This window comes from Tachysurus vachellii, chromosome 5 (assembly GCF_030014155.1).
Source record: "Tachysurus vachellii isolate PV-2020 chromosome 5, HZAU_Pvac_v1, whole genome shotgun sequence".
NCBI lineage: Eukaryota > Metazoa > Chordata > Actinopteri > Siluriformes > Bagridae > Tachysurus > Tachysurus vachellii.
The window spans coordinates 16,859,375-16,882,230 of NC_083464.1; the positions used below are offsets into that span (position 1 = coordinate 16,859,375).

General features: G+C 39.4%; 1 protein-coding gene across 2 annotated transcripts in view; it reads left to right on the plus strand.

Moving 5' to 3' along the window:
• ascc3 (activating signal cointegrator 1 complex subunit 3) overlaps window positions 1-22,856 on the plus strand; it is a 147,728-nt gene that overhangs the window by 117,453 nt on the left and 7,419 nt on the right. For both annotated transcript variants that reach the window (XM_060870035.1, XM_060870036.1), the window contains exons 24-37: window positions 976-1,144; window positions 1,229-1,449; window positions 2,878-2,963; window positions 3,073-3,239; window positions 3,425-3,570; window positions 4,204-4,324; window positions 4,803-4,945; window positions 7,641-7,778; window positions 7,997-8,117; window positions 8,203-8,335; window positions 8,419-8,544; window positions 14,748-14,859; window positions 15,466-15,600; window positions 20,691-20,915. In XM_060870035.1, the coding sequence (XP_060726018.1) occupies window positions 976-1,144; window positions 1,229-1,449; window positions 2,878-2,963; window positions 3,073-3,239; window positions 3,425-3,570; window positions 4,204-4,324; window positions 4,803-4,945; window positions 7,641-7,778; window positions 7,997-8,117; window positions 8,203-8,335; window positions 8,419-8,544; window positions 14,748-14,859; window positions 15,466-15,600; window positions 20,691-20,915 (2,043 nt within the window). The remainder of the gene's footprint in view (window positions 1-975; window positions 1,145-1,228; window positions 1,450-2,877; window positions 2,964-3,072; window positions 3,240-3,424; window positions 3,571-4,203; window positions 4,325-4,802; window positions 4,946-7,640; window positions 7,779-7,996; window positions 8,118-8,202; window positions 8,336-8,418; window positions 8,545-14,747; window positions 14,860-15,465; window positions 15,601-20,690; window positions 20,916-22,856) is intronic.

Consider the following 22,856-nt stretch of genomic DNA (forward strand, 5'->3'; position numbering starts at 1 on the left):
TTTTCTAGGAAGTAGGAACTCGAAATTATGTCATTTCCTATCTCCATGTATTCAAGTTGGGAAATAAACCTGGACACCTCAACTTTTGTCTTTCGTTACCCAGTTAGCCAGCAAACTGTGATGAGTGATGCATATTTTATTTCTCAAAACAATGATCTATAAAGTCAAAGTTATAGATTTATCCAAGCAAATGTGTCTGGATATTGACTTGTGTATATACAGCAGTAACTCATTTAAAAGTAAGAAGTGCCGCTTTGTTTACTTTGATGCTGTGCACAACCATGTTTATTTAACACCAGTCCCTGTACTGAGAGGAACTCGTGATTAGGAGGATTACCCAGAGTTCCAGAGTACAAATTTCGTTTTCTTTGGTTTTTCCTGGTTGGAGGTCTGTAATTACAGTTTACAACTGGTATGTAAATGGAGCAGTAAACACTCATCTGATCCTTATTTACTTCATTCCAAAATACTCTCTCTATTTAAACCAGCAGAATAAAACAATAAATGAATGTTTTACTAATACAGTTATCTAATGTACTACCTCCTTTTTCTCTAGAGAGTGCTTCAAAATGTGTAAGAGCACAGAATTTTTCTAAACTTGGTGCTGAGATAAAATTAACGTTCTACTTACAATGTTTTAAGCTTGATAGTATAGATAAAAGGCAGCATGGCAAAGAGCATCTACAGCATCGCTGCTTTATGTGATGTATTATACATAGTCACTTATATTAGATCAGATGCGTATTGGTTTAATTGAAAACCAAAAAAATCTTAATGAAGCACAGACACAGTAAAGTTTATGCAGTCGGTTCTCGATTGAGTGCTCAGAATCACAGTGATCACACAGTGCGGCATGAAATGCAAGGATACTAACATATAATAATGTCGGCTCGCCTTAATGATGTGAACCACTGTTTCAGAGCAAAAATAATGACGAACAATTGTTATATGCTTTTCTCTCTCTTTCCCTGTCAGGTGGTGAGCGATGAGCCTCAGCAGGTGGTGTTCACCATCCCGATCTTTGAGCCCATGCCATCACAGTACTACATTCGTGCTGTGTCAGACCGCTGGCTGGGTTCTGAAGCCGTGTGTATCATCAACTTCCAGCACCTTATTCTACCAGAAAGACACCCCCCACACACAGGTGTGTATCGCACAGATGCACACAGTCATACAGATATAAACAGTAAATTTCTTCATTCACCAACTTTCTCTACACTATGTACAGAACTCCTGGACTTACAGCCCCTGCCTGTGACAGCACTGGGTAACAGGAAGTATGAGAGTCTATACAAGTTCACCCATTACAATCCCATTCAGACGCAGATCTTCCACACACTCTACCACACTGACACCAACGTGCTGCTCGGAGCACCAACCGGCTCCGGAAAAACTATCGCCGCAGAGATGGCTATCTTCAGAGTTTTCAACAAATACCCTACTGCAAAGGTCTGTGTTTTCTGTAACGTTCATTTCTAAATGTCATTCTGTCAAGTAGTAGAAAAAAGTTATGGAATATGTCTCGAAGGATTAACCTCACACTGAAAGTATGTGAGAGATCTTTCATATATATATAAATATATAAATATATATATATATATATATATATATATATATATATATATATATATATATTCATATATATATATATATATTCATATATATATATATATATATATATATATATATATTCATATATATATATATATATTCATATATATATATATATATATATATTTTTTTTTTATTATTTTTTTTTTCCCACACATACATCAACACACGTGACTTTCATCTCAACAATGTCATAACAACCTTAGTTTGCTAATTGTTAGCTCAAATGAATCTTGAATGAATACTTATAGCTATTCTTGAGGTCGATATGTGAATTACACCCAGCAGCATCTTATCTTGGTAATGCTATAGGGTTTACTTTAGTAAAGGCAGAGAAATCATAAACGTTGCTAATATTGTCAAACACGTTCAGACAGCAGCCTTTTTGGTGCATATTTTTCTGAAAGCAGCTTTTTCCAGTCACAAATGTTTAGATACTTTGATGAGCAGAAGTAGGTTTGGGGTTTAAACAATGCGTGTGTTTACTGTATATATATATATATATATATATATATATATATATAGTGTGCAGTGTGTCTTAATTATATCCTTTATACTTGCAAATATTTCACAGCGAGTCCCTTTATCTGTACAAATTTACCTAGGGAAATGTGATTAGATTTTATCATATATAATTTGAACAGAATAAATTGTTATTTAGATATCACTTAGTGTTTGTCATGGTGAAAACATATTATAGTACTACATCCTAACAAAGATATAGCTGCTTCAGCACAAAGATGTTTTTCTTTATGTTTTTCTTTTATACCTATCTTTAACAAGGGTACCAATAATTTTGGAGCTAATGGTAGGCACAGCCAGTCAAATGGGTTTTTTTTTCAATATCTGGAGTTATTTGTTTCATTTGTTAGCCCACTATTAGCATAGCAATTAAATAACTAATAATATGGATGATTTAACAACTGTTATTTCAAATGCCTAAATCCTTGTATTCTACTCAGTCCACGTTAATAAAGACACGGTGACGTAGTTACTGTAAGACTGTTCTGTAAGTTATGAGCAAGTCTACATTTGTCTTTATTGATTTTAGTATTATTATCAGCTGTAAGACAGATGTGTTTTCTTCGTGTTCCTTATCAGCCTGATTTTCGTGATTATTAGTTTCCTTTTTCCTGATAAAGGTTGTTCAAATCTTTTTTACCTGACATTGGGAGTGTAAATGCCATGATATCATGTGTACTGTACACCATGATGCATATCGGAGGAATTGAAATGATGCTTTTGCCATACGTCTGTGTTTTATAGGCGGTGTACATTGCTCCTCTGAAAGCACTGGTCAGGGAGAGGATTGAAGACTGGAAAGTCCGGATAGAGGAGAAGCTTGGGCGAAAGTTAGTTATGAGACCAACATGCCTGATGATCGTTCTCTTCTTAATTCATCTGCTCTGTGTCTGTTTTTTATTCTTTTTTCCATCTGTTACTTCCTCTGCCTGTCTGTAGGGTGGTAGAGCTAACGGGTGACGTGACTCCGGACATGCGAGCCATAGCGCAAGCTGATTTGATTGTCACCACTCCAGAGAAGTGGGATGGAGTTAGCCGCAGCTGGCAGAATCGCAGCTATGTTCAGAAAGTGGCCATCCTTATTATTGATGAAATCCACCTGCTTGGTAAATACACACACAGATCTGTCTACCTTCTGCTTTTTGAATGTAATAAAAAAAAAAACTGTTTCTGTATCAATAGAATTTTTTTTGTTTGTGAATTTTTTTTATGACACTCTTGTGCTCGATTTAATACTGGAATTCTTCAAAGACACAATTTTCTTTTAAGTGAACATCTTGTTTGTCCATAGGGGAGGACAGGGGGCCTGTTCTGGAGGTCATTGTATCAAGGACAAATTTCATCTCATCCCACACCTCCAAGTCTGTGCGAGTGGTAGGACTGTCCACAGCCCTCGCTAACGCGCGAGACCTCGCAGACTGGCTGGGCATCGGACAGGTGGGCTCTCTAGTGCAAGTAACACGACCATTCATTACTATTGTTTTGTTAAGTGTTTGTTATTTATTGTTTATGAGAAAACAGTCCATGCAGTTTTTTTATTGACATTTCAACTCCATATTGCTAATATACTGTTAGCAACACTCCATCGTGTTCAAACAGTCTGGCTTCCACCACACACGGTGTGCGTATGCAGGCTCTTGTGTGTGTGTTTCTGAATTCACAACCTAATGTATCAGGACAGGCAACAGCAGTTATGTAAACGTTGTTTGACAGTTAGTGGCAGGAGGGGGGCAAAGGCTCTCTATAAATCTGCCTGCTGCTGTTTGGACTGGGTCACAGCATTACCTGACCAATCCATTATCCAGCCCTTTAAATATGTGCACACACGCACCCAGGCCTGTGCCACTTGTGGGAGAGCAGGACTCTGGGACAGGAGACAATGACGAGCTGTAATTACCCAGATGGGCCACACAGTCAGGCACACAGCCAGCTGCTCACTCCATCTTTCTCTCTCTCTCTCTCTCTCTCTCTCTCTCTCTCTCTCTCTGTCTGTCTGTCTGTCTGTCTGTCTGTCTGTCTGTCTCTCTCTCTCTCTCTCTCTCTCTCTCTCTCTCTCTCTCTCTCCATCAGGTGGGCTTGTTTAATTTCCGACCTTCCGTCCGACCAGTCCCACTGGAGGTGCACATACAAGGTTTCCCTGGGCAGCACTACTGTCCCCGTATGGCCAGCATGAATAAACCCACCTTTCAAGGTACAGTACAGCACTATCTCTAATTTCCATCCACCAAGAGAAAACAGTATAGATTTAGGCATTCTGAGTGGGGCAGCAGAAAATTCCTCGAAATTTCGAATTCCAGTGATGTCACCGACATCAGTGGCCAGGAGCCAAGTGAGCAAAATTGCCATGCTTTCTTTCCATAGTCCATCACAGTGACACTACCCAGTCAAGGGCATCTATAAGCTCACGTATGCAGAAAAGAGTAGATAGCACTTTCCTCCGAATGCATGAGAAGTAAAGATTGGCAGCGGTTGGTTCGCATGTCTTGGAGGAATGTCATTCCTATTGTATGGTAAGAAAGAGCTGACTGGTGGGTGGAAAATTGACAGGTGAACAAGCTGGGGAGAAAATGGAGGGGAAAAAATACATCAGATTTATTTCTAATCACTACAGCTGTGATGTAATGTGTCACACACGCTCATCTTTTCCACTATAAATTTGTCCTCTTTAGCCATCCGGAGCCATTCCCCTGCCAAGCCAGTCCTGATATTTGTGTCATCGAGGAGGCAGACGCGTCTCACCGCGCTCGATCTGATCGCATTTCTGGCTACAGAGGATGACCCGAAACAATGGTTACACCAGGATGAGAGAGAGGTCAGAATGATCTGTTGTACTAAACTGGGACTGTTCTTAAAGAAAAGACTTTACCATATCGGCTTTAGCATATAAAGTCTTTTACCCATTACTGACATCATTATACATTCTACAACTGTACACCTTAAATATCAGTAGGTCCACTGACAAAAAAAAGTACAGCCCTAACCCCAGCCTCTCATTTCTTTTTTCTTTACTTTTTTTTTATCACTTAATGTCTTCCTCTGCTTACTAACCCCCTCATTTCTCCATCCCTGATCTCCTGAGGCTGGATATGATGGAAGTTCCTTGTGTTTTCCTAAAGCTGTGGTTTTACTATGATTACATAGTCAGCTCAGTCTGACATTAGCTGGTGTCATCTCCGAGTAAATGTCTTGTGCATACTTTTGGATCTGCTCGAGATGTGAGCAAACAGCTTCTTTGGCTCCTTGAGTACAAATGTATGCTAATATTGTCCTAACACTCAATGATGGACCTCTCGCAGTCAAAACAAGGAAGCAACCTGTGGCACATGATGTCTTTGTTACACTCAGCCATGCACATACACGCAAATGCACATCCTCACAAAGCCACATACAGTTATTTTATGTGTGCATTTGCTTAATAGTGTGATTAAAGTTACAGCATACACACTAAAGAGTGTCTGATGCTAGAATTATTTTTAGCACCGTATTATCTTACCGGCTATTTCATTATTCGACCTGCCTTATTAGTTAGGTTTGTGTGTGTGCAGTGAGAAACTGTAACCCTCAGAACAGCTGCTGTTTGGATATTTTTGGTTGGTGCTCTGTGCTTGTGGCATTGACACTATACCACTGCAGATCACTGTGCTGATTATGGTCCACTACACAAATATGATCTGCACCATGGTGGTTTTGTGGTGCTTCTATTGAGGGACAGTGTCAAAGATGGAATAACACACCATACAGCAGCAAGTCATTACACAGTGTCCATATAAGGTAGATAAAGTGGGCAGTAAATGTGAGCAGTGTCTAATTAACTGTCACACAAACATACTACACTTTTATTCATGCTCACCTGCTGACGTTATAAAAGACACAGTAATTGTTGCAAGTAGGTTCTAGTTGAACAATGTGGTAAACAAGGACCCGTTTTTGTTTTGCTTGTTTCCCTATACTTCACGTGGTTATATTGTATTCTCCGCCCGTGGACTGTTCATGAATTCCTTCTGTGATCTGTGAATATTCTCATGTCAAGCAACAAAATGACAGGTGACAACTGGAAGATTCAATACAGTAGTTTAGTTGCCAGCTATGTGTGAGATATCGCAGCAATTACGAGGGCAGTGTGCTGCCAGCTGTGTGTGTTCGTGCATGCGTGTGTGCGTGCATGTGCGTCTGTGCGTGCACATGTCCATTCTCCAACTCCTATGGTGTAAAGGACGAGCCGCCCTATAAAGCTTTTTTTTATGAGTACAATTCCGTTTCCTATCCTTTTAAATGCTCACACAGGAATAGATCGCAGGGATTTTTGACCATATAAGCAGATATTTTCCTTAAATATGATGTTATCTTCCAAGGTCTGAGCAAGGTCAGGGTAGCGACTGAAAGACTGGACATTACCATAATTTCAATCAAAACTAAATGAATATTTTGGTGATTGAGGGTGGGTTAAAAATAAAGAACAACAAAAGTATTGGATCGGGTGAATGTGCGTGAACTGCTTTGTCAGTAGGATAGGATATCTATATAGAAAGGGGGGGAAAAAGAAAAGCCTTAGCCAAGAAGCAGCATGCTGCCTGAGCTGCGTGTGTGTGTTCCAGTGATATATGCTGCACCCCACTGTGGAAGCTCTGTACTGGGCCGTACAGCGGCTGGAGATCCTGCTGCTTGAGTGACAGGCGGCTGGCGCGAGCTGTCTGTCTCCCAGCAGGGGTCCCCCTGCCTCTTCCCCTACCGACTCACCCATTATCCATCCATCCATATCACTCTCTCTGCACTGTTCTCCACATCTTCTTTTCTATCTCATCAGATACTAAGCATTTACGATCAAATACAGCTATTTGTATATAGCTTTATATGAAGGTATGTAATGTAATTTATGGAACCTGCTTTTGTCCCTTTGTAATCTTTTCTCTACATTGTAACACAGTGCCGCATGAAGCTGCAAGGTTTTCTGAATTATTCATGAGGTCTGTAGGTAGAGGCTCAGTAACATAATCACAGAGGTTAACTCACTGTGCCATCACATGAGGACAGAATGAACACATTTACTAGGAATCAGAGCGTTTTTAAAGGTCCTGAGGACATTATCCATCAAAGAAGTTGGAAAAATGGATAATTATTAACTTTTTCTTCACTTGAAAATTAGTACATTTTGGTCATAAATTAAAATGAATAAAAGAAAAAAGAAAGCATAAAAAGCTCTTTGGTTTTGAAGGTTTATTTATGTAGATAATGATCTGAGACCACTCTTGCTAACTGGCCCTCACAGATTGGGGTAAACCTGTTGTATTTTGGAGAGATCCCAGCCATTCAGACTTTAAATCTATTATACAAACTTTTTTAGGAAGTCTGAATTCTGCTCTATATATCGCTGTTTTTTTTTCCCCCTCACATATTTTTTTATTTCTTCAGGAATTTAAGGTTGACAATAACATATGAGACTCAGGTGAATTCGTATGAATGCTGTTATTCTCCTGGTCACGTGATAATTGCCATTTATTTTGGTTTAGATGACAGATATAATTGCCACAGTGAGGGATTCGAACCTCAAGCTGACCCTTGCTTTTGGCATTGGTTTGCATCATGCTGGTCTGCACGAAAGAGACAGGAAGACTGTCGAAGAGCTCTTCGTCAACTGCAAGATTCAGGTACCTCTACAAGACACATCAGGATTTTTTTTACCAATCTTATTCCATTGTGATAAAGTAAATTGTCAAATGTCTATGAACACCAAAACCTTTACCGCTAAAATGCACCATTTTAGGAACAAATTTCTATAATAACTTACTTGTAAACTTGGAATGGAGAGTACTACTGCATTGTATTTACAGTAAACAATTTTGAATCTTTTAACTCTCTCTTCAAGGTGCTAATCGCCACTAGTACTCTGGCCTGGGGTGTGAATTTTCCAGCCCATTTGGTGATTGTGAAAGGCACTGAATACTTCGATGGGAAAACACATCGCTATGTGGATTACCCGATTACAGGTAACAACTGCTCCTGGGTGTGTATGCCTGTTATACTGCTTACATGCGGATGTACTAGACCTCCTGTGTGTCATCGCTTCTGCAGATGTGCTACAGATGATGGGGAGGGCAGGTAGACCTCAGTTTGATGACCAGGGCAAAGCAGTCATCCTTGTACATGACATCAAGAAGGATTTCTACAAGAAATTCCTCTATGAGCCCTTCCCTGTTGAGTCCAGGTGAGCGTACAGAGCAATTATTTTACTAATAATCATTAAGAAAGACACAATTAATGTTGATATATGCCATCATCCTGTTGTAGCTTGCTTGGTGTTCTTGCTGATCACTTGAATGCAGAGGTAGCTGCAGGAACTATTGCTTCTAAGCAGGATGCCATGGATTACATCACCTGGACGTACTTCTTCCGCCGACTTGTCATGAACCCAAGGTATGTACCGAATTATTCCATTTCTCTGCCAAATGCTGGATATCTAACATTCTATCTCTGTAATAACCTGTTTTATCCCAGATATTACAAAATCCGTGTAGGTAATGATCACATTGGCTAATATTTAAAGCTGTGTACTTGCATATGGAGACATATGCAACTGTACAGACTCCCAGAGCACTTTATTAGGAACACTATAATGATACTGGGTAGGGCCTTACTTTGCTCTGAGACCAGCCTCAATTCTTCATGGTAAGGGATTCCACATGATGTTAGAAATATTGCTTTGAGATTCTGGTCCATGTTGACATGATTCCATCACGCAATTCCTGCAGATTGTTCAGGTGCACGTTTATGTCCCACCGCATCCCAAAAGTGTTCTCTTAGATTCATGTCCGGTGACTAATAAGCCCACTGAAGAACACTGAACTCATTCAATTCATGTGCATAAAACCAGTTTGAGATGACTTTTGCTTTGTGATGGTGCATTATAATCCTGGAAGTAACCAGAAGGTGGTAGGTAAATTGTGGCAACGAACGGATGCACACACTCAGCAACAATACTCAAATTATTGATATCAACATGGCCAAAGGGTGCAATAAAAACATTCCCCACACCATTCCACCACCTCCACTAGCCTGGACTGTTGACACAGTGCAGGGTGGGTCCATGGATTCATGCTGTTGGAGCCAAATCTGTGCCCACTGCTGTATCAGCTTTCTATTCTTGGCTGACAGAAGTGGAACCCGACTTGGTTATCCTACTGCTGTCTGTCCACCAATCCACCTCGAGGTTTGTCAATTTGTGCAATTTCAGTTGTTTTTCTAATCACTGTGATTGTATACAGTGTTTATCTGAGTTACTGTAGCCTTTTTTTTGTCAGCTCAAAATAGCCTGGCCACTTTCTGTTGATCTCTGTCATCAAAAAGGTGCATCCATGTACAGAACTACTGTTCCCTGGATGTTTTTCTTTATTTTACTATTCCGAGTAAACTCTATAAGCAGTTGTGTTGAAAGAACTTACCAGGAGATCAGCATTTATAGAAATACTCAAACCAGCCCCACCTGGTATACCAATCATGCCACAATCAGAATCACCTAGATCACAGTTTGTCTCCATTCTGATGATTGATGTGAACATTACCTGTTTCATCATGTTGATCTGCTGCCATATGATTGGCTGATTAGATAATCACATGAATGACTAGGTGTTTTGGTGTTCGTAATAAAGTCTTCTGTAACTGTACATGGGTGGACATAATAGCAGTTTCAAGAGGTGAAGTCAAAACTGTCTCTGAGGCCCTCTAGTGGCTGGCTGCAGTATATTTTTAATCTCACCCATTCTCATGTTAGTCAATGGGAAAGGACCCATTTTAAGTTGATTCTGGCAAAACGGTTTAGCCAATTTTTACAAGCTTCATTAAGCCTGATATATCTCCCAACAGTTCTCTTTTTTGTAGGAGTTATTTAAGGACATATAAAGGGACATGATGGATGAGGTGATTGACAGATTTGCAAATTTTCATGAATACACATTCAAACATCCAAAGCCATCTCTTGTACGTTGCTTATGTTAATATCTAAGCTGTAGGTCACTGTACTGAGCAAACCAGCATGAGTAAAAGAAAAGATGACATAAACCAAGGCAGCCAACACTAGCAACATTTCATAGTAATTTACTGATTGTATGACCTTAGCGACCATTTAAAGCAGCATGGAAATGTTATCCAGTCACTCATTTTTAAACACACTTCACCACCCAAATGAGCAGAGTATAAGAGAACACTTCTCCATTCAGATGGGTAATTTATTACAAAATGAAAATCATGGAAAGCAGGCTGGATTTTTCCCCCCACAATATTAGTAATGTGTTGAGTTTAAAAATGGACGTATGTTTGCTTAAGTGTATTTTCTTTTTGTGTTGATGTACTTGTTAAAATGATCTAAATACAATTTGCAAATCAACCTAATATATAAATTAATAACATTCTTGCTACTGCACCAGACTCTGCCTTTAATTTTTGCATAATGGCAACTCCCAAAGCTTCAACACCACACAGTAGGGGTAAAGAGTACCATTTTGTCCACTCATATTTACAGTCATTGCAACAACCGAGCATATCATCTGTAATCAAATCACAGCTCAGCAGTAAAAGCAGTGTAAAAGCAGCAAAGACTGATTGAGCAATTATTTGCACATTATCAGATTTCCGCTGTGTGGATGAAATAGCACCAGAGACTAGGGAACATCACATTAACTTATTCCTGATTGTGTTGCCAGGGCAACGTCCGCATAGCACCGAGTCCACCCCATAGTTCACTCTGACATCACGAACCATGATCTAAAACATCACACACACAAACCCATCTCCATCTCTGGCTGTAGAGGTCATATAGGGCGACATACACATCTGCTGTGAATTGACGATGACGATTCCAGAACATTCCACAGTGCTGGCATTTGCACGCTTGTCAGCCCACATTAAACATTTAGGACGGACCGTGCCCTTAGTGGTGAAGCGAGCGCTGACCGTGCTCATGCTATAGCATAACACGAGGCGCTACTTTCGCCTACACTTTTTTTTTTTTTTAATTTAATTCCAAGATTCGTGTACATTGTGTGTTAAATCTGTTATTTTTATATAACTTTAATACCTGTAGCACATTTCTTGCAATTATTGCCTGCCAGTGTTCCAATGGTTGCTGTTCATTTTAATAGCATTATGCAAAAGAGATATGCAACATATTTTAGGTGGAACCAAAATAAAAGACAACTTCCGAATATATCAACCCTTACAAGGCAAAAGACATATAAAGTAGGCTAATTATAGTAAACATAATATGTAGACTTTGCCTGCGTTTACACTTGCCATTAAAATACGACCTGTTTTTTGAGGTTGTCCACATTACACTTGTCTTGTCAACGTGTTTGTGATTAGAATGTTATCTGACCAGCGTGTCCTGGTTCGTAGGTAGTCAAGAACACGTTATGACTGGATCTCAGTATAATGTAAACGCAACGCAGCCGTCATGACTTCAATCACTGGTCGACGTCACACAAAGCCCTGCCCACTATTATTATTCCCACTAATATCACCCAAACTTTGAGAAGGATGGACGAGGAGCCGGGGAGCGCTATGAGAAGGCCGGGGAGCGCTATGAGACTTGCACATTTGTATCTTTGTGGAGCATTCCAGCTAAGCTTGAAAGTAGCTACAGAAATAAATAAGTGTATAAAGGTCTTGCTGATGATATGCTGAAGCATAGTTAGGAGCAACTCTCTTCTCCATGGGAATCACTGCATGTAGCCATGTGGTTTTGCGATGCAATCGAGGGCGGAGTAGAGTGCAAATTTAATGAAAAGTTTGTTTTCGCACCCGAAAGTATGTATTTAAATTATGTGTGATTTCCCCACCTCAGCTGGCAACGATCCCGATCCCATAGGTTGTCTATTTGCTGTTTCCATTACAGCAGCTATCCACCTTAGTAATATTTGAAACCTCCTCATCCTTCTCATTTACAAGATTTGTAAAGTCTCCTGTGACTGAAAATGTTTTTTTAAAAGAAATCCCATCACTTCAGGTCGACTTTGCTGATCCATTTTTCCACCGCAGTTAGTTAAATATTGTCTAGGAAAGAGAGATCAGATATCCAGATATAGAAGCCATGTGATGTTGGCAAGTGTAAACGTGCCGTGTCATGACTGGCTGATGATCCGATCTGCTCGATCAGATTCGGTGATCAGTTTTGAATGGCAAGTGTAAACGCAGACAAATCCTTAGGGAGAAAAAAGAACAGAAAAAAATGACCAGGATATTTTAGCCTGCCATTGCCAGGATGTTACGACTTGTACATTAATCTTTTCCCAAGATAATGACAAAAAACGAGCATGCAGGTCACCTCGTAATGGTCGCGTGACAGAGTAATGTATTGCGATGGCCACCTCGGTGCCTTTATTCTCTCCAGGGAAATGTCACCAAATTGTGTGGACAATTTAGCACACAAATGAACTAGTTTATAGCACCAATTGCATGTGTTATTGATTTTATATATTTAGTTTTGCATTTTTCCATGAAGTGTGTCAATAACTATTTTCAAAATAATATGATGTTTTAGTTAAGGCCTGGATTTATTTAGGATTAGAATGCAGTATGAGGTTTTTGTGTAAATTTGAAAGTATAATTTGAAAAATGTTCAGTATGTCTTGTTCATAAATGAGTGCCAAGACGACACTGCAAATGTTTTTTAAGCCTTGGTGCTGATATTTTTGTTTATGTCAGGACTGTGTGTGTGTGTGTGTGTGTGTGTGTGTGTGTGTGTGCACGCATTAAAATGGGAGTGTGTGAGTGGGAAGATATTATTTGTGTGAGTAAGAACAGAAAGTCATGTTCCCCTGCCCCATCTTTCTCTCTGTCTGGTACACATTTAAAGCCGCAGTCTGAATCGGTCACCTTGACACCAGCCATCGCTCATCAGCAGTGATTCAGTGGTGTAGACAGAGCTGCATGCTGTCTCTCTAGGCGGGAGAGGCGTGGGCCCCCGGGGGTCTCATAAAGAGTGCTGCTTAGCACCTCACCACCATCAGGGGCCACATGTCTATAATGGTAATGGCAATAGCTTAATCACATCGAGTCATGTTCACAGCAAGACACATGCTGAATGCTGCCTATTACTCATTCACTCGCTGCACAATCCTTGTACTGGGCCTGTGGACATGAAGAGAAATGATAATTATATGTCACTTTAATATTAAACCTTCTAAGTCTCTGGATTATAGTAGTGATTTTGTATGTGTGTGTGTGTGTGTTAGATATTCTGGTTGCTTCCTGTCTTTAGTGGAAGATTGGAGTGCTTTATTCTTTAGGGTAAAGCGTCTTGCATGAGATTTTACAATGCTGTCAAGCTGTGCTAAAAGTAAAGCCAAACATTTTAGGATGGTTATTATTTTTCCTCAAATTGATTTTCAGTTTAGTGTTATCTTTTTTACTACAGTTACTATTCTTTTATTGGACTACATTATTGAGCTCCAATTATTAGACCAACATCAACATGATCAGTGTGTATATGTGCTTTATAGCAGCTCTTCATAGGAGCTCTTCATAGAGGCTCTTCATAGGATCTGAAAAGTTCTTACTTACTGAATGTGTTTTCTTATTTAGGATAACTTTACCTACTGACATTGCTAAATGACAATTACTCATCAATTAAATGAGTTGAATCATTTAATGCCTATGTGCTTTTTTTTTGTATATATAATAAGCAAACCGGTTTGTTCCTGTTGCAGAAGAACATTATTAGAGTATTGAACAGGCATAACTAATCAGTCTTACATCCTGGAGGGGAAAGTACATGTTTCTTTCATTTTCTCTCTCTCTCTCTCTCTCTCTCTCTCTCTCTCTCTCTCTCTCTCTCTCTCTCTCTCTCACACACTCACACTCACACACACACACACACACACACACATACACACTCTCTTAGATGTTTGCTGTAAAATTAAGTGAATTGTTGTATGCAGGTCTTCTGGCTCATGTGGTAGCTTTCACATGTTAAGCAAAACATGGAAGTGATTTTAGCTCCGCTGCTTCTGCCAGCCTGCATCCTGTAAGCTGGTAGTTATTTTACTGTAGGAGAAAATGTAGAAGCTATGTTTCTCATGAGCACAATCGGTGATGTTTATTGACCCAGAGATCATTACACTGTATTTATATATGAGAGATAGAGATTTATGTCTATCCTCTCCAACAAAGTTTTGTGGTCTACTGGCCTTCAACAATTGCCACTAATTGAACAGTATGTTATTGCTGTAAAAGATGTATGTGGAGATGAAGTCCTACAGTATTCATGACAATAAGAACAAATGTGTAAAGCCTAACTAACCCTAGTGGAGGTCCTGACAGCTTGGTTTTGATGAACATATACTTGAGTGATGTTATTGCGTTTTAAGTAATTCCAGATTGCATTAACCTGATCTCATTTTATGTATTCTGTCTGCCATTTATATTATATTAGCTCCAGAATTATTTGCATCCTAAACATGAGTGAAATCGGTTATGAAATTTGAACTAAAAGCTGAATTAACTTCAGTTAAAGGTTAGATTGCCCTCATGTATTTGCTATAAGATTAATGTTTACTACTGCGGCCAAGAATTCTGGCCCTAATCATTCTAGAGCTAATTGAATGAATCTTTTCTTTCATGCCTAGCTACTACAATTTAGATGACATCACCCACGAGACTATAAACAAGTACCTGTCCAATCTGGTAGAAAAAAGCCTCAGAGATCTGGAGTGTTCTTACTGTATGGAAATACAAGAGGTATGTGTGCTTAGTGTATTAAAGTAATCATTGATGGAATATATTAACCAAATGTGCTAATACGGCATAAAAGCTTTTGGAGAACAGCTATCATGAGTTTCTTAATGCAGTATGTGATCTACTATGTCTTTCTCATCATTAGCAACTTTATAAACAAGCAAATTCATTAGCAAATTTATAAACAAGTTATTTATAAATTTGAAGTAAATTTCATAATTTAAGATTTCCATCAGTGTGTTTTTAATTTAATTTTAATTGACAGATCATAAATGTCCAAAAATAAGAAATAAAAATTAAAAAAAAAAAAAGTAGACATGAAGTAAAACAGTGACAGAATAAATATAAGTGGACAAATTAATATTTGTGAGCATATTTTTGAATCCGCTGAGACCCAATTTCACCGACCCAACAGAACAACCTCAGACTGCTACATCTTTTATTTAGTCTATATATTCTAAATAAAAATAGCAACAGACCTGGAGTAACTTGGGCTACTTCAGTGTTATTGTAAAGGAAGAGCAGAGACCCTGGCACTGCTCAGGTTAACCCTATAGGTTAATTATAGTCGTTGTTTGGGTTAGATAATAAATCTGTCTTCATGTGCAGGATGAGTGCACCATCGAACCTCTCACGTACGGCCGCATCGCCTCATATTATTACCTGAGACACCAGACTGTTCGCATGTTCAAGGAGAGACTGAAGTCAGAGCTTCCCATCCAGGAGCTGCTGTCCATCCTCACGGTGAGCACGCACACACACCCACACACGCACACACACACACACTTTTAGCCCTTTTCCACAGATAAAGTGCTGATGAATAATCTGGAACAGTTTATTGTTTCTTCACTGAAAAAGCTTGAGTTCTCACCCAGCTTAATTCATTTGTCAAGAGCACCAAATCTCTACTAGGTTGGACCTGGTCAGTGACATCAGTGACCATGTCTAGCTTTGGTATCCTATTGAAGCAGTGTTAATTCACTGATGGAGACTTCAAAGCACTTTTGTACGTCACTCTATGCCTTAAAGGCATCTGTTAAATGCCAAAAATGTAAATGAAAATCAGTGGCATGAGCACATTGATTTAAATAATTTACATGGACACTTAAAAAAAAAAATCATTTTGCTGTGTAACATCAAAGGTGTTGGACTATTTTACCAGAAATTCCAACACATTTTGCAGAGAGCTAAAAAGCAATAAAAAATGTTGCTTATGACATGGCCTCTGTGGTGTGTGTGTCGATGCTGAATGATCTGACTGAAAACGAGAAAACATTTTTAAATCCAGAATTGTGATATCTGATAGCGTTGCCATTGTTTTTATGTAGTGCATCGTTAAACTTCGAGGGAAGTGTTTGGATCCTAATCTGGTGAAAATGTGGATTAAAAACATTTTCAGTCATTTCCCATTCCACTGAAAGAAAAGCTATACAGTCTTGCTTTTAAAAAGCTTTCAAAAGGATCTTTGCTTCAGATTTTCTCTCTACATTTCATCATCATCATCATCATCATCACCACCATCATCATCCAGTGCAGCAAAACAGCAATGTCAGGACAGTGACAATGAGGAAGTATATTCAGTGAAAGGAAATTCAACCATAACAAGAAGGAACTTGAGGAACCGAATAGTCTAGTGAAATAATTGCACAAGATATCAATGCGCTCACGCAGGGAGCTTCATGGCACAGGTGCAATCAAATTAAAAACAGATAAGAGTCACTTGGTGCCGTTGCGAATGTGAATCAGATCCTGTCTGAGCAAAAAACAAAACAAAAATCAGAATGGTGCATAAAAAAGGCAGTGATGTGAACACTATTTTTATCTGTTGTGTGTTTTATGTTATGGGAAAAAAAACATTTAAATTTCAAATGAAAGTGTATACGCACTGTAGACTTGTCTCACTTGTTCCTGCACATAATTGAAAATGGGTCTAGTACTTAATGTCCACGTTTCCTAATGATGTAAAAATGATGTCTAATATTTCATATTAGGATAAGGAACGTTTGCAGGTTACGTTTACATGCTAATGCAGAAACATGATATAAACATTTAAGAGAAAAAAAATACACACGTGACAAATTACACTCGGGTTAGATCATTACACTATCACTGCGTCCAATTTGTCTACTGATTGACTGCTTGTATCCTGCTTTTACAGTAGATCAGAACACACCAGCCTCACTGAGGACTGTAAGCACAGCTAGCGTGCACACACACACACACACACACACACACACACACACACACACACACACACACAGTTGCAGCTCTCTAGGGTAGTGGACAATTAGCACCTCTTTACTTTCCCTCTATTAGAGGGCTGGTTTCGCATCGTCTGTTCTCCCGGGGCTCACCCGCTCTGACCCCCGCATCTCCGCTGATAGCTGACATAATTGGGACATAAAGCTTTTTTACACTTCACTAGTGACCAGTGACATCACATCTGTTTCACTTCTTACACACACACAGTGAAGTGGATGTAGACAGCAGGCAGGCAAGCTGCTGATGCTTTTTACAAATGACACCATTATGTTGCTATAATTTTATAGTATTTCATATAGATATATTTGTTAAATATTGAAGGTTGTTTCTTTTTCCCTTCTATGTTACCGAAGGAACAATAGCCTCTTAAATAATAAGTTATAAACTAATAGTTTCTTAAGGTTAATTTATTCTTGACCTTCCTATGAGGTCAAGAAAAAATTCTTAAAAAAAATATATATATCTAATTGGATTTGTACAGCAGATTCTTACAGATTTTTCTTGCATGCTAAAGATGATCTAAACCAGTGGTGCTTTAACTTCAGTAAACTCATTACCATTTTTATGAACTATTCAAGCTAGGCTCATCATCATTCTAATGTGTAGAATAATATTCTGGATATTTATTGGAGCTTTTTATACCTGAACTTTTCACCACTGTAGCAAGTAAAACATTACACACCGCTCACAGACCCCCAGCTCTAAAACACATTGGTCTCACACATTATATATTTTTATCACTCTTCATCCTATTCAGCTGTGTGTGGTGTGTTTAACTAATGTGGATGTTTTTACTTAAACATGGTCTGGATTAAATACGTTTTAGAGAACAATTTAGGGCCTGGTGTGAAGATCTGGTGTTGTGTATTATCCTGCTATCTTATTGTGTCAGTGTCCATCAATAAAAGTTATGCTTCTTCTATCCTGGTCCTGGAGTTTCTCAGTCTATGACATATTTTGATGGACAGATACAGACAGAACAGTTACTACAGACAACCAGAATGTTACACTGAGTTTCATTTCCTTACACTTACATCACATAGTTACACTAATTTTAATGATTGTGGTTACTTTTTTTTTATCACCATCGTTTACCGCTCCACAATTTCAACCACTAATAGGAGTATTTGGGAGAAAAAGGAGCTTGAGTAATAATCTCTAGTAGAATAATAATTGAAAATGTACAGAATTTTTAATCATATTTCAATGGCATTTCACTGATCTTGTCATCATATCTAAATTCGATCTAAACTTCTTAATAGAATATACATAACAATTTTGGACGCTGATCTTTCCATGTATGTCTTTACTGTGAATTTACCTCAGGTTTTTGGGGGTTTTTTAAGCCGTGATATAATGTCTTCACAGTCACTGAGGCATTCAGAACGGCTGAAGTCATGGCGAGTTGATTAAAACTGATTAGCAGCATTTAGCACAGTGTGTGTGGTTGGTGTTAATGAGCTGGTACAGTAGCTGTTGCAGTGCCATGAGCAGTAAGACACTGTTTTTGGCAGTTATGGTGTGCACGTTCTCCAGTGCCAGCGAGAGTGCACATGTTGCAGTGCTAATTGTTGGCTGGGTTACACACAGAGGTCCCAATCTTCCTATTAACGTGCACACTACTTTATTATCCTTTAACATGTCTCAGTGTTTAAGTCCCCACAGATTGGCTAACAAAAGCATGACATGAGGCAGACTGGGCCCATGCCAACCCCCTACTCCACCCCAGCCTTAGGTTCAATACCCTCAATTCACTCCTCCTGTCAGGGACACAAAGACCCCCCATCCCCTCAATGGCCTCTAATTACTATGGCGTGGTCATAATGAGGCACCCAGTCGATTTCTTTCTTCCACCCACACTCTATTTGGTTCTCTCTCTTTCTCCCTTCCTCTTTCTCACCTCCTGCTATTAAATCCTATGTTTCACTCCTCTAAATATCACTGAACGCTTGTAGAGTTGAATGACGCTGTTAAAGCACTCAAAATGTCTTTTCCAAAAGACTAGTCAGACGAGCACTCTTTCTGTTCAGGATGTCAGAAGAATCTGCACTTCTGCTGAAGAATCAAAAGCACTCAGTCAGCCTCTCTAAAGCGTCGCGGTCGCACTCTGTGTATGTAAATGTCAGCCGAGACGGAGAATATCTTACGAGAGCTTAGTGTCGCTGCTTCTGTTTACAGATCACCTGCCTTCTTTTATCCTCTGTAGACTCGTACGCTGACTCGTTGCCCTCAGAAATAATAAATCATGCACTGATATGCTCTTTTGTTCTTCGTTTTTCTAGGGTTTCACACTTTCCTGGCTCAGAGGTGTTTACGCACAGTGCTGTAGCACTGATGGATAGTGGTTGAGGGAAGCACAGGGCTGTGCTCACTGCCTCCTCTTACAAGTGTATGTTAAAAACGTGAACAAGAATGGCCTTACACAAGAACTCGTGCCTTTGCATTTATGCTTAACAGCAGGCAACAGGCACACTGTACCCATGCTTAGATTAGACCTGGAAACAAGATCAGCTTGGATTTTCAATGTGTTTATTTTCCTGAGGCTGTGCAGAAAAAGCAAGGAATGATACATCCAGAAAAAAATAAATTTAGTCAGGCAAGAGATATTTGGTGTCGAATGTGTCCAAAGTTTCTATTTGGATTAAGATAGAATGGGGATAGATGGAATTAGTGTTGTACTAGAGCTATGAGACTAATGGACAAAAACATATCACATAACACAAGTCATAATGCTCAAATGCTTGTCTTTCTTGACAGTTGTACATCATTCCATACAATCATCAAACTTTGTTATTTAATCAGCAAAGGATGTTGTGAAGTGTATTTTGTGAAGGGATCATTTAAAAATAAAATGTTAGCTATAAACGTCTTCTGCTTCTTAGCTACATTTGGCTCATGGATGTTCACACATGCAAACGAGGAACATGCAGTTCTTCAGAGGTTAAGGCTTTATGCTACTGATCAGTAGGTCGTATGCTTAAGCCTATTCACCGTTAAGCTCCCACAGTTTGGCCCTTCAGAAAAGCCCTTAACTCTCTCTTCCCCGGATATATGAAGGAAAAGTACTGCATGATACTTTTCATTTGGACAGTAAATGTTGTCTTTTTGCGCTTGTCTTTCTTTTCTTACATTCCGCTTAAACATTGTTTTAACCATGTAGTCCTTCCTATTATTTATTCTTCTAGTTTTGAAAATGACAGGGTTTATTTTTCCAAAAGATCTCTCTTCACAGTATTGTGTACTAAATGTCATAAACCTGCCAGGAAAACCTGCCTTTTACATTAGATATAAAAGTGTTTCAAGTGCTTATATAGTGAAAGCAGAGAGATTTAATGCATTTGATGCAGCTGTTCCCACTAACACAGTCATCCATTTTTCAACCAAGACCTTTATCCAAAATGCTAGAATTTTATCTACTAAGCAGAATGTTAGTCTTTTATAAGATATGTTCCAAACACCACATGTCTTCTTAATTCATTACTTTAGAGAGTTGGTGCAGTGTATTCTCAATGGCAAGGGAATGAGAGTTTTTATCCCAAATAACCTCAGTGCTGTCTGTGCATTGTTTTCAGGATGCAGAGGAATATGCTGAACTTCCAGTGCGCCATAACGAAGATCAGCTGAACAGCGAGTTAGCCCGGCGGCTTCCCCTGCAGGTCAATCCGCACTCGTACGACAGCTCACACACCAAGGCCAACCTGCTGTTACAGGCCCACTTCAGCCGAGCCCAGCTGCCCTGCACTGATTACAGCACAGACACAAAGACCGTCCTGGACAACGCCATCCGCATCTGTCAGGTTAGTGAAACATCTGTGTGTGTGTGTGTGTGTGTGTGTGTGTGTGTGTGTGTGTGTGTGTGTGTGTGTGTGTGTGTGTGTGTTGATCTTCATGATGTATGTGCATCAGATCTGCTTTCCATTGTTGCTGGGCCTTCATGTTCTCCTGGCATACGCTGCATTAGAGTGGAGGCCATCCAAACCCTATACATTTTACTACGGCCTCCCTTTCCATCATCTGGGGGGCTTTCATTGCCATCAAAGCGATTTGCTTGTCTTCATACATCATAAAATTGATGCTAAGGCCTGTGTATGGTATAGCTGAGCACATTTCCATGTGTCAGTGAAGACCTCTCGGATGTTCCTTTGGAAAGAAAAAAAAAAAAAAGGAAATTCATCCCTTCCAATGTGACAACTGAGACCTGACCTAAAGCTTGGTTTATGCAGACTTCAGTCTTTGCCCTGTTACACAGCATTGTGTGAGCTGCACTTAACAATCACTCCAAAGTCAGCTATATAGAGTTACTGTGCAATCCATAAAACATATGTTTCACAATTTTATGTTCATATTCCACTCAAATCATTCCCTCTCTACACCGGAAAATTCCTCTTATGTCTTATGTCATTTACAAAATAATGCCAGACAATAGACTTTGCAAAACCCCTGTGCTTGATTTTATTTAGGAAGATATTGTGCATTTACTGTGTGTGTCCAGATATGTTGTTAAACTGGCAGTTATTCATGCGACTGGTTCATGACGTTGTTCGAATGCCTGGGTTCGGAGGCCTATAAATACAGTGTGAGGGCAGACACTTACGGCACCTTAGAGACAGGACAGCATTTCACATCCCTTCACAGATCAAATGCATTAAAACAACAGTGCAGCTCATTGCCTTCTCGTACTAAAGCAAATGTCACTGTGTGTCGCCAAATAGAGATTGACGTAAATTCATTTTACACTGGAGATTTTTTCTATTAATTCTGTATCACACATAAAAGTATCTTCACTCTAAATTTAGGCTGTTGTCATTCCAGAGGTATTTGAATTGAGCTTTTCCCTGTATGGCATGAAAGACTTACTTTTCTTACATCATGCAAAAACCCCAATAAAATCTTGGAACATCACATGCACAACAAACATCCTCTTTGAACGCCGCCGTGAGCCAGGGGCAAAATGGCAGAGGTGTGGAGATGATTTATTGCCACATGGATGTCAGGTTTCTGGCTGTGTCATAAAAGCATCCGAAGCTAGCTAGATAACCTGTTGTCGATTGTTCATGCCTGATGGCAGGCCTGTGGATCTGTTTGCGATTGGTTATGCCTGCTCTGAGGATGTGCGCTATGCTGATTGTTCACGCTGTCAGTCTGGCTTTGGGAATGGATCTGTCTGTGGATCTGTAAGACGTTGTTCATGCCTGTGGATGTGTTTGATTCTCTACAGCCGGTGTGTGTGTGGGGGTGTGTGTGTGTGTGGGAGTGATTGGCCATGCTTGTCCATGTGGTTACTTTTTCAGGTTCCTGCTGTGCCAGGTTGTAGCTCCTCTGCCAGCAGCTGCCTGTCTTCTCAGCATGTATACAAAGCTAGCCTTTCCTAGCACACAGCTGAGCTAACTACAGAGTGCTGTTTGAGGATTAATCAGTGCAGTCCACTAGGCCGTCCAGCCAATTTCATATCAGCAAGTCTTAATTCAAAGTCTTAATTCACATCCACTCCATTTGTTGGGATTATCTTGCTTAATCAGAGTGATGTCGGTATTTGGTGAATAGAGAGCCACCCAGTGTAAATTGAGCAGTATTTCCATTATCCTTTCACTTCAGCATATTAAAGAATATCTTCTATTCTATATATCTTATTCTAGACATTTTATTTATATTTATATATATATATATATATATATATAATATATATATATATATATTATGGCATGCCGTTTAGGAAATTATTCATGAGAGAATTGAAT